Source organism: Camelus dromedarius, chromosome 11, assembly GCF_036321535.1.
Source record: "Camelus dromedarius isolate mCamDro1 chromosome 11, mCamDro1.pat, whole genome shotgun sequence".
NCBI classification, from domain to species: Eukaryota; Metazoa; Chordata; class Mammalia; order Artiodactyla; family Camelidae; genus Camelus; species Camelus dromedarius.
In genome coordinates, this window is record NC_087446.1 from 34,997,253 (window position 1) to 35,013,644 (window position 16,392).

Consider the following 16,392-nt stretch of genomic DNA (forward strand, 5'->3'; position numbering starts at 1 on the left):
AAACATCTCTCACTATGTTGAGGTTAATCCTCCCCCCACCCCCCACGCCCTGCTCTGGGGTTTCCAGAAGGAAAAGGCAACATCCTCTTTTTGCTTTCAGTTGTGGCCTGGAGCTAGATTCCTCTCCGTCTCTCTTCCCACACTGCTCACAGGACTCCCATGCCTGCAGGGTGACAGTTTGCATCCGGAAACCCGTGGCGCCCTCAGTACAGCCAGATCTTGGGTGGATTTAGGACTGGGACGGGCTCTTAACAGATCAGGATAAAACTCAGGGCAACTCTACCCCACAACATTTCAGGATGCTTAGAGAGGCCGATTTATTTCTCCTGCCAATAGAGACAAACGGGAGGGTTTGTTGTTGTCGCTGAGGGGCCAGATCAGAGGACGTGCCCTGTGACCAAGCCGTTTTCAATGAAAAAAAGGGGCTTGGCCCTTAGGATTGTGAGACTCCAGGAGGTGGAAGGCAGGGCGCCCCTTGCCTGAGACGCGCGCAGGTCGCGCGCTCCCGGGGCGGCCTGGGGGCGGGGCACACGGCCACGCCCCTCTCCGCTTTCTGATTGGTTCCTTCGAAACAGGCGGCGGCGAACCGCCGAGAACCCTGAGGCCCAGGCTGCAGAGGCGGCGGCGGCGGCGGCGGCGGTTGGTTAGGGGCGTGCCGGCGAGGCAGAGATTGAGCGAGATGTGGCCCCTCAGGGAGACGTGACCCTCCTGCGCCTGGGCGGGTGAGTACTTCCCTGTTTGCCTTCTCTTATCTTCGAGAACTTTTACTAGCCTTCCCGGGGCTGCCGCGCCTCAGCTTGCGTTCCATAAGCCCCTCAAGCTCAGCGGAGTCGAAGCGGCGGTTCGGTCGGGGCCGCGAGCCGCGGGATCCAAGACGCCGTGCGATTGGCCCCCTGCGGGAGTCGCGTGCTCTGATTGGTCCTTGGGCCCGACAAGGTGACGTTAGGCCTGCCTTCCCCTTCCCACCCCGTGCTATGTGAGGGGCAACAGGTGTGCTGGGGCGGGGGCTCTCAGGTGTGGGTGCGCTAGGCTGGGGAGGAGGTATCGACCCGCTGCCGCGCTGCCTCAGAATCCAAAGAGGGATGAGCCTGAAGTAGTGTCGCCTCTCCTCATTTCCAAGCACCTCGCACATAACAGGGTCACTTGATTCCTCAACGTTGAGAAGTATTGTTGAAGTCACTGACCTTGAAAGAATACAGTCATTTTGCCCTCAGGCGGAGTTTACAGTCTCTTCCCTGTTGTTCCCTCCAGTCCACGCAAGGCCCACCCACATAGCCCAGATGGCCGGAACAAGGGGCTGTAACGGGAGGCTGTGCGCGACGCTTTTCCCACCCACACCCCTCGGTTTGAAGGACTGCGTTGCAGGGGAGCTTGTAGATTGCCTTGGAAGTCGGAGGAAAGTTTTGGACGGCGTGCTTTCCCATGCAGTTACTCCTAGTTCTTAACTAATCTTTTCAAACCAAGGGATTGAATTTTATGGATTTAGAGTGCTTTGTGGTACGTCTAGTGGAGAAGGTGATTAGTCGTTATTAAGCAAAGCGATTTTTTTTCACAGGACCAGTCTAGGTCAGAGTTTGGGCTTTGCTTCTTTTATATGGAGAGTGCTAACAACTATTCTCTTAGAAAATGAGCAGTTTGTGAACTGCTATCTAATCACTTCACTTGGCACTTAAATGATTAGAAATTGGAATTCTCACCACCGCATATTCCCCTTTAGAGGCGATGGAAATGGGTTTGAAAGAAAAAGTGGAAACTCTGGTGGCCGTCTAGCGTAGATCCTGATAGATTGTTGCTTCTCTGACTCATCTGTTTCAAAAAGTCAGTAAAAACCAACGGACTTTGAATAATAGGTATCTCTGCTATCTTGACACTAATGAATTAAAAGTAATATTTCTTTTTAGTGTAACAGAGTTGCTAAGCATTGGGGCTCTGAAGTCAGACTTTATTGTGTGACCTGTTTAATCTTTCTAAGCCTAAATTTCCTACTCTGTAAAAGGAGGTTAATAACAGTTCCTACCTTATGGATGAGAAGGTTGTGAGGATCAAATGAAATTATCCATATAACTAGTTTAGTACAGTACCTGACACTTAGCTATTATTATTTCTGTGCTGTTTAATTTGAATCAGAAGTTTCAAGCTATCCCCAAAGAGCAGAGAGGAGCAGAAGGTGAAGGCAGTGCCAGGGGTAGTGGTAGTTACCATTCATTGCTTACGTTCACATATGTAAAGCACTTAAAATTGTATCTGGCACATACTAAACATTCATTTCTATTTATCGAACACATTATTACCCAGAATGTGTCAGGTGCTGTGTTTAGTGCTTTACTTATATTACTGTTAAACCTCTTAGTAAACCTGCATTGTAGTTGGTGTTTTCTCCATGTTATAGATGAGGAAACCCAAGCTCAGAGAAAGGAATTAAGCTACTAAGGTCCACCCAGAATCAGTCTAGACTGTCCAGCCTCTTTTTTTGTATCACACTACTCTTGCATTTATATTCCCAGCATTAAACAACTTCTCTGCACAGAGAAGTTCATTTCTGCAGTGGGTATGGGTTTATTTTGAATACTTCATTAAAAATAATGAGTAATAACTTGTGATAGTAAATCAAAGTGTGTGATAAGAGAGTAGTATCAACAGTGTACATGCTATTACTAAAACCTATATGAGTCCAATGATGTTTGGAGAATTGGTCAGTTTAGAAGTAATGTTTCCTAATTTGTATTTTCCCATTTAGTTTTTCCTTATTTACTATATTTTTACTAAGCAGCACTTTTTTCTTTCCTGTCAATTTCAATTTAAGTTTGGAGATGAGAATGAAAGTTCAGTTATTTCAATACTTTTTAAAAGCTTACTGTTGATGAGGAAAGTAAGGGGTTAAGGTTAATGTATACTGTTATATTTTACTTTCTTACGGTAACCTGACTCTGTATGTATGTGTGTTTGTCTTACTTTCTTCCTATTACTTGTTGCTGCTTGTACTTTGATATCAGATATACCTTTACACCCTTAATGAACCATGTGATGTACATAGAATTTGAGAGAAAAGAAACTTGAGTCTGTCAGTCAGTTGTCTCACTTTGAATTGCCCTATTTTAATTGAAATTTAACTGCCATAGAGAGAAATGCCTCAGAAGTAATGTTTAAAAGATATAGGCAATAATTATAATTGTAGCCCTTCTACAAACTCAAAAAGTTTTCTCATGATATTACATTATTAGAGTAGATTATTTTAACAGGAAGTTGCCATGTATTTCATAAGTGAATTACTAATTTCCAAAGAATGTAATAAAATATAGCAGATATAGTAAATGTAATTTCATCTTTGTTGCTGAAAGTGTCATGGAAATTTACAATGTTATGACTATCAGTCACATGCTAGATATTGCTGACACGCTGACTGGTAGAGACTTCTGCCTACTTTCACAAAACATAAACTTTTCTGTAAGAAAGTATAAGCTATGGTGAACGACTCACTTTATATAGAGTTTTAAACATTATGACTTTTGTTTTTCCTTGATGGATGACTTGTTAATATTTTTGATACACGAAAAAAATTGTTGAAAAAATTATTTAACTGTGTTCAGAAGTTCTTCTTTTTTACACACACACACACAGTTTAAAAAACACTGTAATCCCAGTAACATAATTATATACTGTCCTGCAGGTTGCTTTTGGTTGCATGACATATAATAGACATCTTTTCATTCAGTAGACACAGCTCTATCTTACTCTTTCAAGTGGTTGAATGAATCCACTGTGTGAATGTCTCATAAGCTATTTTAGCCATTTCCTGTTAATAAACACTTAATGTTTTACATTTCTTTATGTTAGTGTTTGTATATGTGTCTGTTTTCCATATAGCCTTTTAGTCTATCATATAGAAAGGCAAACTGATTTTTAAGTTTTTTAAAAAAATTTTTGTGTCCCACAAAATGTTATGACAAACTGATAATTCTAATATAAAATTAACTTATTGAAGTTGGATCTCTGCCAAACATTGCAAAAGGAAATTTTAAAATAAAAAAGCAAAGACTCCGAACAAATGAAGAGCCTCTGTATTTTGCAAATAACATGTGATGTTTTATTAAATGATAAAAATCTTACTCTTTTCTTTTAAAAGTCTTCACCTGCTTTGGAAGCTGCCTTTATCTTAAAAGAATAACACAGAGTTATTTTTATTATTGTTTCATATTTCCTTCAGTAATAAATACAGCATTTATTGTTTAGGGGTAATTCTGGTACTAATGTTAGTACTGAGTTCTACATAGAAGTAGATGGAGAATGTTACCCTCTCATGGATTTTTTTTTTTTTTGTAAGTATATAGTACAGTAAAATAGAAGCATGTAGTGCTATACAACCTAAATTGGGGAGGAGGATTTTTAGAGGAGCTGAATCGGAAGAATAGGTAGGAGTGAGTCTGGAAGAGAGGAGGGAGAGCATTCCCTGGAGGTGGATCACAGAGATGAGAAAACTTGGCACTTGAAGGGGCTAAAAGGAGTTCAATATGGCAAGAGGGGAAGGGTCAGGAGATGAGGTTGGAGGGGATCCTATAAGGGTTTAATAACTTTGTTAAGCAGTTTAGGCTTTATCCTGAAGGCAGTGGAGAGCCATTAAGGGTTTTAAGCAGTGAAGTAGAGGTAGTAACATCCTTGGATGAGAATTTGTAAAGGATCATTCTGACTGCAGTACATGTAGAGCAGGTGGGAGGCATGCAAGGATGGAGAAGGGGTGACTGGTTGGAGACTGTTTCAGTCAACGTGGAGAAGGATGATGGTGGCTTGAATTAGAGGAGTGGTCATAGGTATTGAAGAGAACATTTAAAGGTAGAGACAACAAGATAATGGCCATTGATTGTTTTGGCTGAGGTAAGGTGGGGACCTGGGGAGCAGGTGGAGGTAAGAGAAAAGAAGGAAAAAAGAAAAAAGAGAGGATGGAATCAGGGTGGCCCAGTAGGTTGGTGAATGTTGGTATTGTTCCCTGAGATAGTAAACACCAGGAACCTTTTAAATATTTAAATGAGTGAATGAGTGATCTCAGATATACAAACACAGGGCCATTTGTTGTTGATGATGATAGCAAAATTATTTAGCAATTCAGATCACACAATAAATAGAAGCAAAAATAATAAATAATAATGCACAGCACTCACAAAGGGTTCTACCTATAAATTTTGCATCTTCTTTTTTTAAGCATCTATATGCAGCTGGTGCCCCTTTTCTCATTGCTTCAACATGTTGGCCTTGCTATGTCTTCATGTTTTAGATACATATTGCTTTCTCTAGGTCAAATGTCTTGACCCTCTGTGCAAATCTTCCTTCACTTAAGATATTTATTAATTTCCTATTACTGCTAGAACAAATAACCACAAACTTAGTGGTTTAAAAACAACATAAATGTATTATTTACAGTTGGGAATTCAAAAATCTGAAAAAAGCTAAAAAAAAAAAAAGATGTTGGTAGGGTGCATTCCTTCTAGAGGCTTCAGGGGAGAGTCCATTTTTTCCCCTTTTCCAGCTTCTAGAGAACACCTGCATTTCTTGGCTCCTTCCTCTCCAAAGCCAGCAGTGTAACAACTCAAACCTCTCTCTCTCTTTCTCTACCTCTTCTGTCATCTCCTTCTCTCTCTCTGCTTGTTCTCACATCACCTTCTCTGACTCTGATCTTTCTGCACCCCACCTTATAAGGACTCTTGTGATTACAATGAGCCCACCAGGATAATCTCCCATTTCCTTGGGCACTTAATTTACTCAATCTACAAGGTCCATTTTGCCCAGGAAGGCAGTCTATTCACAGATTCTGGGGATTAGGACATAGACTTCTTTGGGGATCATTAGGCCATCTACCACAAATGGAGTTTATTTAAAATATGTAATAGAACTGTACCTGTCCACCAGGCAGCCGTGTGGATTCCTCAGTAGCACATTGCTCCCAGAGTCCTTGCCCATTGGCACAGCTACTCTGTTAATTTGGACCCTCTGCCCAATACACATCAGTTTTAGTCTTTTTTTTTTTTTATCAGTGATTCCTCTGCTGTATCAGGCGGCTCACTTGACCTGCTGATACCTTGACTAGTAACTACTCTCATACTTCACCTTCATATTTGGTGAGGTATTCAGTGAGAGGCAAAATTATTTCTCAATTCAGGTCACATAATAAATAAAAGTGAAAGTAATAAATAATACCAATAAAAGGTCTCTTGTCAGATACTTGTTTGCTGTGTGGCAGCTTCCAAGCTTTGCTGTAATATTTCACCTATGGCAGAAACACCCAGTTTTTCCTAGGGATGTTCATGTATCTCCCACCAAAAGAGTTCCTCAGCTTTCAGCTTGAATACTTCTCTCAACACTACTTTGAGCAGCAGTCCAGGAACTTATAATATACTTGGTTAAACGATAATACGGAACTAACAGAAAATAGTGCAAGGCACAGGAAAGACAAGTAATTGGGAGAAATGCTCTGTGAATTTAAGAGCTACTCATGTAAGCAGAACTAAGTCAGGCCAATCAGGAAGAGCTACTGGGAGGAGGTAAATCAAGAGTTAGAAACCTGGGTTAGTCGAGTTGAGGGATCCTCTGCTGACTCTTTCTCCTGTGTCTAAATATTGGATTTCTACAGGACTTGACCCTTATCAGCTCTTTCTCCATTTCTTTTTCAGATGATCTCATTCTTTCCAGTGGCTTTATCTCCTAAGTATTTTCTGACAATTTCTATCTCCTGAACTTCTTAGCTCTAGGTTAGTATTTCCAACGGCCAACCTGACACTTCCACTTGAGTGTCTTTAAAGACTTCTCAGATTAAACATGACCGAAGCCCGGCACTTTTGCCCTGTCTGTGTCATCCCTGCTTCAATCTGTTTAGACTCCCGCCATCCTCATCTCAGGAAATGCCGCCACTCTCTATTTGCTCGGTTGCTTAAGCTGGAAACCCAGGAGTCGTTCTTGACACTTCATTTTGCCCTTACATCCCTCTCCTTCACCCTCCATCTCTAACCATCATCAAGTCTTGAGTCTAACCCCAAAATGTACGTCACATCCATCCACTTCTCTCCAGTGGAGACGTCAGTCCTGCTCAGTGGGTTCTCTCCTTTTCTCCTTCCAGGCTCCTCTCCATCTCGTTTCCTGAGTGCTCAGTTTCCTTTGCTCTCACTGTTTCTACTCTCTGCTTCTCCCTCTCTCACTGTTTCCCCTAATTCTTTCCCCCACATCTCTATGCACCTCTCCTGCTGTTTTCTCCTCTGCTTTCTCTGTTAAACCCATCACTATTTCACTCCCCTGTTTCCCTAGCCCCCTCAGGGAGCTCTGTTAAATCTATGAATTAAATTATGTCTCCCCCTTGGTTAAAACTCTTCCGTGGCTTCCCACTGCACTTAGAGTAAAATGTAATTTCCTAAACCTGGCCTCTTGTGATGGGGCTACTGCCTAACTTTCCACCCCATCCTAAACCACACGTGCTCTATGCTTCAGCCATCCTGGCTCCTTTCAGTTCTCGACTGTGCCAAATTCTTGCTCTGTTCAGAGTCTTCACGAAAATTATTCTCTATGCATAGAACTCTTCCTCTTCTCTCTCCCTGGCTAATTCCCACCATCCTTCAAATTCACGTTTTTCCTCCAGCAAAACCATTTCTAAACCACTCAGTCTAAGGCTTACAGTAGTCCCCTGCTACTCTCTACTACCACATTGGAGCCTTTATGGTTAGTTATTTTAGTATACATTTGAAAAAAATGAAATATGTTTAGTATGGATGTAGCATTTGTTCTTTCTCTATTAGGCAATTAGGGAATATTTAATTCAAATTTTAAAATTGAGAAAGTTGGATTTTTTTCCTGAACAAATCAGAGAGGATATCTTCTTCAAGTGTGTATCTAAATGAAGGATTAAAAAATGATAAAATGTTTTTTGACATGCAGAAGGGCATACAGACTAGTATAATAACACCTGTGTTCTCACCACGTATCTAAATACAGTCTTCTTGGTACAGTGGAAGGCCTCTGTGCGTTCCTCCCCGATCTTCCCCCTGCTCAGCAGTAACCACTGTGCCAACCTGGGCGTTTATCATATCCCAGCAGCTGGCGGATCTTGGCGGTAATCTGGTGGCTGGGTGCTGAATGTGTATCTGTGGCAGTGGCAGTGGCAGTTAATGTTATTATTTTTCTGAAGAAACTTACCTTATTTCTTTGTTTCTTTGCCATTCTTTTACAAATGTGCCCCGATTTGTACCTGGACTGAGGCAGGCTACCTTGTGCTTTCCCCTCCGTGTCTTATGATGCAGGTTAGGAATGAAAGTGCACTCATTTTCAGAGCCTCCAGCTGCAGGATAAAGGAGCAGCTCCACAGGTTGGCATTTTTTCCCCATCATGATCTGAAGTCAAATTGGTGCAAAGAGCTTTACCGTAAATAATCTGGAGGACCTCATAGCTGAAACCGGTTTTAAGTTAAGTGGGTTAGACCCAAATCCTGTTCAAGTTTCTGGTGGGTGGACGAATTCTGTGCGTTTAACATTTTCTACAGATTTTAAAGATTAAGTATGTTATTCTTTACTTACGACCTCTGCATAAGCTGTTTGTCTTGTGAAAGATTCCAAGCAGGGTTAGCATAAAGTTTGGACTTGGTCACATGAGAGCTCTTTTTTCCCCTAAATCTAAGGGAAAAGACCTCCTCAAAATGGCAAAGAATTAAAGTAGTCTTCTCAGAAAGACTGAAAGACAGAAAGACAAAAACAAAACAAAACCAAAACATTGCTAACTAGGATGCAGCTTCAGAAATGAAGAATTGCTGATTCAGTATAATTGGTTTATGTGGGGGGAAAAGTGTAGAGACTGAGACTTTTAGGGAAAGACAGATAAGAGGAAAAAGTAGGTAATAAAATGAGGAAGAGGCAAGAATTGCAATTGTGATGCAGACTGGGGACTGGGCTAACTATGGAAAAGAAGCTGCTATTGGAATTAAATGCCTGAGACCCAAAAATGGTTTAGAAAGAGAATAGTGAAAGACTAGAAAATACCAATAACTGGCTCTTAGTATCTGGGACACAATGAATATTCAGGAATTAACTGATGATTCACTAATACAGTCTCACCAGTTTATAAATGTTTTCCAATAAAAGCATATATTTGTGTGCATGACAGTTTTTCTCATATAAAGATACATGAGTATCTTACCTGAGTACCACTTATTAAATAATTTGTTTTTAAAGGTAATCTGGATGGCTATAGTTTTGTCACCTTAAAGGCAGTTCTTTCCATTACGTAAGAAGAATAATGTGGAAATATATATATATATATTTATAAGATAAATATATGTATATAAGATTCTTCTGCTAAAGTTCTATGACTGAAGGTTGTGCACAAATTCTTCATTTCTTTTATAAAACTAATTTTGCTGAATTTTCCATAAAAAGTGCAACTACTAAACATTCCTGTGTTAGTTTCTTTGTGAATGTGTCACTGTTCTTGATTTGCACACTCCTTATAATTTAGGCCTTCTTTTGTTTTGGGTTGGCAGCTCCAACTGTTAAAGCTCTTGTCTGATTATGTGGGTCTTCTTATTTTAATGGGAGCAGCTTCTTTGCTGCATTTTAAAAAAATGGTCTCAGAAGCTTCTTACTGTGGATCTTTGTTGGGGACAAAGGATTATTTATGCTAAAGGAAAATGTATTCCCCACTGAATTAGCTCGTGGGAAGCATAACAAGTTCATTAGTAATGCTCAGTTGTACTTTGGCCTTTTGCGAGGGTAGAGAGAAGGAAAAATGACATCAGGAAGAGAGTTCTGCTGTCCTTTGCCTTCTTGCAAAGACAATGTGAGATGTAATATCAGACTTTTCTTTTCAGTTAGGGTTACCCCTCTTCAGCACTGGTACCAGAAAAACTGTTCCTGAGAGCAAAGTGGAGTGTGTAGTTGGCCCTGTGCATGAGGTATGTTTGTATAACTTAGAGGAGAAAATAAACTTTTCTTTGGAAATTGATAGCATTATAGCCTTATAAACCATTTTATATTTTTTCTTACAATGTTTTAATTGTGCTTTACAATAAAAAATAGACTAGAATATTATGCTACTGTAAGTAATCTGAAGTCCTAGGTCTTATAGTCTATTCTGGGTGTTTTTAAGCTCTTCATTCTTTTTCCTCTATAACTACATTAAGGAATTGTACTAATGTAACTTAATTAAAATTGGGGTTTTTTTCTTGCAAATTTCAAGAATAGTACTTTAAAATTAAAATTGCTGTTTTTTTTTTGTCTTTAGTGCCTCATGGAGAAGATAACTTATGAAAAATTGTTATAGAAAAGCACTGAGTATTGTTTCATAGTTAAAGTTCATGTTTATTACCTTATTATCAGGTGGAAGCAGCTTATGTGGTTAAGCTTGTGAATTTATACAAAGTTCAGATGAACTTGTATGATCTCTTTCTAAAGATCAGTTAAGACATACTTAACTTTCAGTTAAGTTGCTGTGATATTTGTATTTACATTATATTTGCATTGTGTTTATAGGGAGAAATTCTGGGACACTTTTATATGAGCTAAGTTTTATTGTTAATTTTATTTTTCTAGTCAGATGCTTCAAGAATTACTCTGATATTAGTGCCAGAAACTACATTTTAAAGTGTATTGCAGGTTTTCCTCTTTCCAATGAGGAGTACTTTTATGAAGTAAGGAGCTAGGAGTATTATTGAATTCTCCTATAGTCACATTATTTTAACTAGAAGAAAAAGTTTTAGGTTTTCAGTCAAGTAGGAGAGTAAAGCAGATTCTTTGTAATTTGAGGATTTAGGAACTAGGAAAACTACTGTTGTCTGCATATTAATGTTTTGTTCTATTTTCAGAACAGCAATTTCATTTCAATATAGATGACCATGCAGCCTGCAATTCAAGTAAGTGGTTTTCTTGGAAAAGTATATATTTACATTGAGATTAATATAATAAGATTATAATAAGTAGTAAAATACTAAAATTACTGCACAATGTGTTTATTGTACCTTTGTTAAGCATCAAATTATAATAACAGGAATACTACATTTTGTCTAATTCTGAAAAGTTTTTAATTTTAAGCTTTCATTTATATTGAATGTTTGTAAGAATCAAAAATACCTTAGGATTGGTGGGTTCATCTTATTTTTACTATCCTGGGAAAAGAATTGGAATATTTTGTGATTTTCTTCTTGTTACTATCTAGTATGTATTTGTAGTTAAAAGAGCTTTCTTTGAAAACGAATACAGATTTTTAATTTTAGATAACTGTACGTGTGCCTTGTAATGTCTGTAAATAACCTGACATTAAAACTTTAAAGAATGGTTTTTGGTTAGTTTGTGTTTGGGGTGAGGGGAGGCAAGATGGAAATAATCAGAGAAACCAGAATAATCTTACATTTGAATGATTTCCAGAGTTGGCAGTTATTCTTACATCCTTTCTTTCTTTTGATATAAGTGGAGCATGATTGAATTTTAACTTAAAGATAAAAATCACATTGAAGGTCTACCTAGAAGATGCAAACAGCTGATAATAAAACTTGCCTTGGAAAGTGAGAACTTTCGAGTCAATCAGATTTTGTTTCTGATTTTAGTTCTGCCACTCTGATTGTGAGATTCTGGCAAGTTATCTTAGCTGTCTGAGTCTCCATTTCCTTGCTTCTGGGTGAAGATCATAGCACTTGTTTTTCAGGGTGGTTGTGAGGAATCCATGAGATAACACGTTACATAGGAGGCACTTCAGAAGTTTGGTTGTGTCATTGGTTCAACACCATAATTCAGATGTAAAACTGGAGATTATTCCTGTGTCATGAAAGTCTTTTTACTGTTTTTTTCTAACTAAGAAAGAAGTCTTATCAAGATAACAGTGGATAATAATAGCCTAGAGAGGATAGCTTATTTATCAAATGGTTAAGAACAACTCTGAGTGTGATACTGTCTTCTCCCCACTATGCTATGCAGCTGTATCTCCTACTCTACTAACAAAGACCACTTTCATACTGTTCTCCTTTTGGGACTGGGAGTCCATGGCAGTCTCCCAGAAGGTCTTATTCTTCCCCCGTGGGTCCTCTCAAATCCACACTGAGTATGCTCAGAACTCCTTTATTTCTCAAAACCACGTTTTATCTGATTACTTCTATTAGTCTCTTTTTATCCAGGTCTCAGAAATGTCGTTTCATGTTGATTATATTTTCTTGATTCCTTACAGAGTGTTTTATATCATTGCCACATTTACCATGTTTTTCTCATTTCTATCCTAATGGCCATTAATATTTTCTTAACTAATTGATTTTTTTCCCATAGTTTTGTCTTCTAGTTCCATGAACCCTTCTCTCATCTAGATTCCACAGGTACAGCTCTATTGAGTCTTCTTCGAGTGCACTCTTGACGTCTCTTATGAAGTTTTTGCTTCTCTCCCTGGTGAATGTGAGAACTTTCTAGGGTTTTCACCTCTTTGCTAATTAGGCTTCATTATTCATAAGTGCCTTGAAGAGAGGAGACAGCCAGTACTTAGTTGTTTTCAGTTGGTTTCTTATTAATTTAATACATTAAGATCTTCCTTGCCCCTTTTTATATCCCTGATTCTGATTAGTAAATAAGCATACAGCCTAAAAACCAATGAACTGTAGTTCCTAATCTCTTTTGGGTCATAGTCCCCTTTGAGAATCTGACAAAAGCTACGAACTGTCTTGAGAAAAGGCCCGTTTGTCCACAGGCATAAAATTTTGTTTAAATGTACGGTAAGTTTATATACTGACTCAAGTTCATCTATAGACTACCTGTGGTTATGAATCTCTACAGTATGACAGCTTTCAGCATGTTTGAGAACAATCTTTATACATGCAGGTTTTGTTGTTAACATCTAACTTTTAACAACATTAATATGTTACTGACTAGCCCAGGTTTTTGTGGTCTTCTGCTTGCAACTATAGGAAAATCCAAGTACTCTTCTCCCTAACGTGGCAAGAAATGAGAATGACTTTTGTTAATGTTAGCTTCTACATTTTCACACAGGATTTTCTCAAAACCACCTTTCTAATGAATTCACATTTTTTTGTCAAACATTTGCATCTTCTCTGCCTTTTGTGGGCTCAGCCAAATGGGCGAAGGACAAATAACATTCTATTGACTGTAAAATACCATTGATTGTAAGATGCATCTTGATTTTGATGGTACAAAGGGTCATTTACTAATACCTATTCCTCAACTATTCAACAAATATTTTTGACTGCATCCCATGTGCTAGGTCTCATACTGAGTCCTGGGATTACAAACAGAAACAAAGGGAAGACTGGGATTACAAACAGAAACAAAGCTTATAAAGGGAAGACTTAGATAGTAAATCTTTGCTGTTCTCCTTTTGAAATAATTCTAAGAGAATTCAGGGAAATAAACATCTTGTCTTTTTCATACAACTTTATAGGATCCTCGTATATTTAGGAGTTCATTCCCCAATTTATACCTGAAATAATGCTGCTCAAATAACTATGTTCCTCTTTGTCTTTGGTGACTTTTATTAAGTTTTATTACTCCAGCTTGCCTCTTGTGGTATATATTCATTTTTTTTCTTTCCCTTTGAGATTTTTAAAAAACATGTTTATTTCTCATCACAGGAGATTGGAAGCAGCTTTTTTCCCATCTCCAGGTTTGTCTGGATTAACGATGGTGTTGTTGTGGCTTTTGATTTGGTACAGTAAGACTTGCCTCAAAGAAACCTCAAATTAAGTTATCTACATTTAAAAATCAAGAAAGAACTAGATTCACTTCATATTACCTATACTTATGCCTCTTTTTTTTTTTTAAAAAAAAAAGCTTTAAAAATTTTATTTTAAAGTTATCACAAACCTGCAAAGTAGTTGTTAAGTATAAAACAGAGATACTTGTTTGCTGGACAATTTAAGAGTAAGTTGCCAATCTAATGCCCCATACCTCTGATACTTTGGTACATTTCTCGCATATAAGAACTTCTTCCTGCACAACCACAGTGAAGTGATCAGAATAAGGATATTAACATTAGTACAGTACTACCATCTAAGACTTAGATCATATTCAAATATTGCCAGTTGTCTCAGTAATGTCCAGTTCAGAATCACCTGTTGAGTTTAGTTGTCCCGTTTCTTAGTCTTTATCAGTCTAGAGCAGTATCTTCATCTTTGCTTTCTTTATGGACCTTGACACTTTTGAATATTACAGACTGATTATCTTTTAGAGTGCCCCTCAGTTTAGATTTGCCTGATATTCTTCTCTATGATTAGATTCAGGTTATTCATCTTGGTAGGAGTATCACAGAGGGATGCTGAGTTGTCTCACTGCATCCTATCAGGTGGCATATGATTTTGATTTGTTCCATTATCAACCATGTTCACCTATGTCACTTGGTTAAGTTGCTGCCTGACGAGTTTCTTTACTGTAAAATTACTCTTTTTTTCTCTTTGTAATGAGTATTTTGTGGGAAATACTTTGAAACTGTATAAAAATCTTTTTCCTCATGGAAATTCCAGTTTATTTTATTCATGTGTTATAATCCATTTATATCATTATTTTGATGCTTAAATTGTTCTTAATTTAGCCAGTACAAGTCCCTTCAAGCTGACTTCTGTGTCCTTTTGCATGTCCCCATCATTCTTTGAGCACTTCTTTGCTTTCTGGTAAAAGATACTCCAGCCCAGCACCATAGGGTTCATTCTCGTTTTCCTCTCATTCCATAGTTGTATGTCTCTTCTTTGGCAGTGAGAAACCTGGCTCCCATCTGATAAATGCCTGTGTATGTAACCAGTCTCCTGTTGTTGCTGCCACCCCTCTGTGAGCTGATGCCTTTCTCAGCTCACTTGGGCTCTGACACCATGTACTGGGACGTTCCCCCCATTGGCCCCAGTGGACACCCTCCTTGTCCTACTCAGGGTCTGACACTGCACAGGGCTGTCCCCATGTATGGATGCCCACCTCACTCAAGCTCTGATCCTCCATTTCAAGCTCCCCTCCTGTGGGAACCCCTTCGTCACTTCATTTGGTCTCTAATACTCCTTCCTTAATTGAGATTTGATACAGTCTTTTCTCTAAATAATCTTATATTAAAAGTGTATTTAATTGTATTTCAAAATTTTGTAAGTGTTGGTTGATAGCACATTTATGTTAATTTTTATTCTAAACCAGAGATTGACCAGTTAGTAAATATTTTTGGTTTTGTGAGTCAGTAGGCAAAATTGAAGCAATTATGAAGGTACTTATATAACTACTGTTTTAAAATGTAAAAAGCATTCTTAGCTTGTGGGCCATGCAAAATCATGTGACAGACCAGATTATTTAGTTTTTTCAGATAACACTGATAATATGTTTTAAAGTTTACAAAATGCCATTTATGCATTCATTCACTCATTTATCCATTATTCAATAAATGTTACCAGGCCCAATGCTAGATGCTCCAAAGATGTATCTTGTAAGGCAGGTATCATTAACTCATTTTACAGCCAGGATACTGAGACTCTGGTTAAGCAACTTGTTAAACTTACGCAGCTAACTTTCCAAGTGAAGGAAAAATATTATTTGTTGACTTTTATCTTCTTGGTTCGATAGTAGAATTCATTTATTAATTAGGCATTTACTTACATTTATCACTAAATTAAATATGGAAAAAGTTTCAATTATCTAGGCTAATAGTTTGCTTTTAGTTTATTACTTTTCTGCTGCAGTTTTGTATGTGTGTATATTAAATATATGGTCTATAATTCATGACTTAAATGTAAATGTTGGGCATGCTGACTTTTAACAAGGTCACATCCATTCAGTTGGTTGGTGTTTTCTCTAGGTATGGTTTGGAGAAGACCTGCCTCTAAGTCCACGGAGTCCGCTGACCCCTAGACATGGGCCAGGTTTGGCTGATGTTTGTCAGTATGACGAGTGGATAGCTGTGAGGCACGAAGCCACCCTGTTGCCCATGCAAGAGGATCTGTCAATCTGGTTATCTGGTTTATTAGGTAAGGCTTGCAAAGTGACTCAAAATTGTATTCTGTTATTCAGTAATGTTTATTTAGATTCTTACTCTTTGACACGGAATGATTGTTCCAAAGGCTGGGGACCCTCTAATGAATGAAATATTTGATGTCCCTTTTCTCACCAAGCTTACATTCTAGTTGGGAAGATATTCTGATTCACCTGACCCTCGGGGCTTGAATAGTAAGCTAGTCTGAGGCTTAACAGATGAAGTCAGTAGTAAAAGCTGTGAATAATCAACATTTTCATTGTTAGTGGGTTTTCTTATGTGTATAGGTCTAACTGGGGATCTATATTTTGCTGATTTTTTCCCCTTAATCTTGTGGCACAAGATTTTGATGGAATATATACTGTAGTTAAAATGATTACTGTTTGTGAGACATTGAGGGGCAGAGGCATATGAAACCTAGGAGGAAGAGTCAGGTTGGACAAT

General features: G+C 38.4%; 1 protein-coding gene across 1 annotated transcript in view; it reads left to right on the top strand.

The window, feature by feature from the left end:
* The first annotated feature begins 592 nt into the window (after nucleotides 1-592).
* Nucleotides 593-16,392, top strand: part of GAS2L3 (growth arrest specific 2 like 3) — a 30,862-nt gene continuing 15,062 nt past the window's right edge. Inside the window, exons 1-4 of the mRNA XM_031462958.2 lie at nucleotides 593-722; nucleotides 9,833-9,916; nucleotides 10,826-10,873; nucleotides 15,775-15,943. Coding sequence (XP_031318818.1) covers nucleotides 10,850-10,873; nucleotides 15,775-15,943 — 193 coding nt within the window. The 5' untranslated portion in view covers nucleotides 593-722; nucleotides 9,833-9,916; nucleotides 10,826-10,849. The remainder of the gene's footprint in view (nucleotides 723-9,832; nucleotides 9,917-10,825; nucleotides 10,874-15,774; nucleotides 15,944-16,392) is intronic.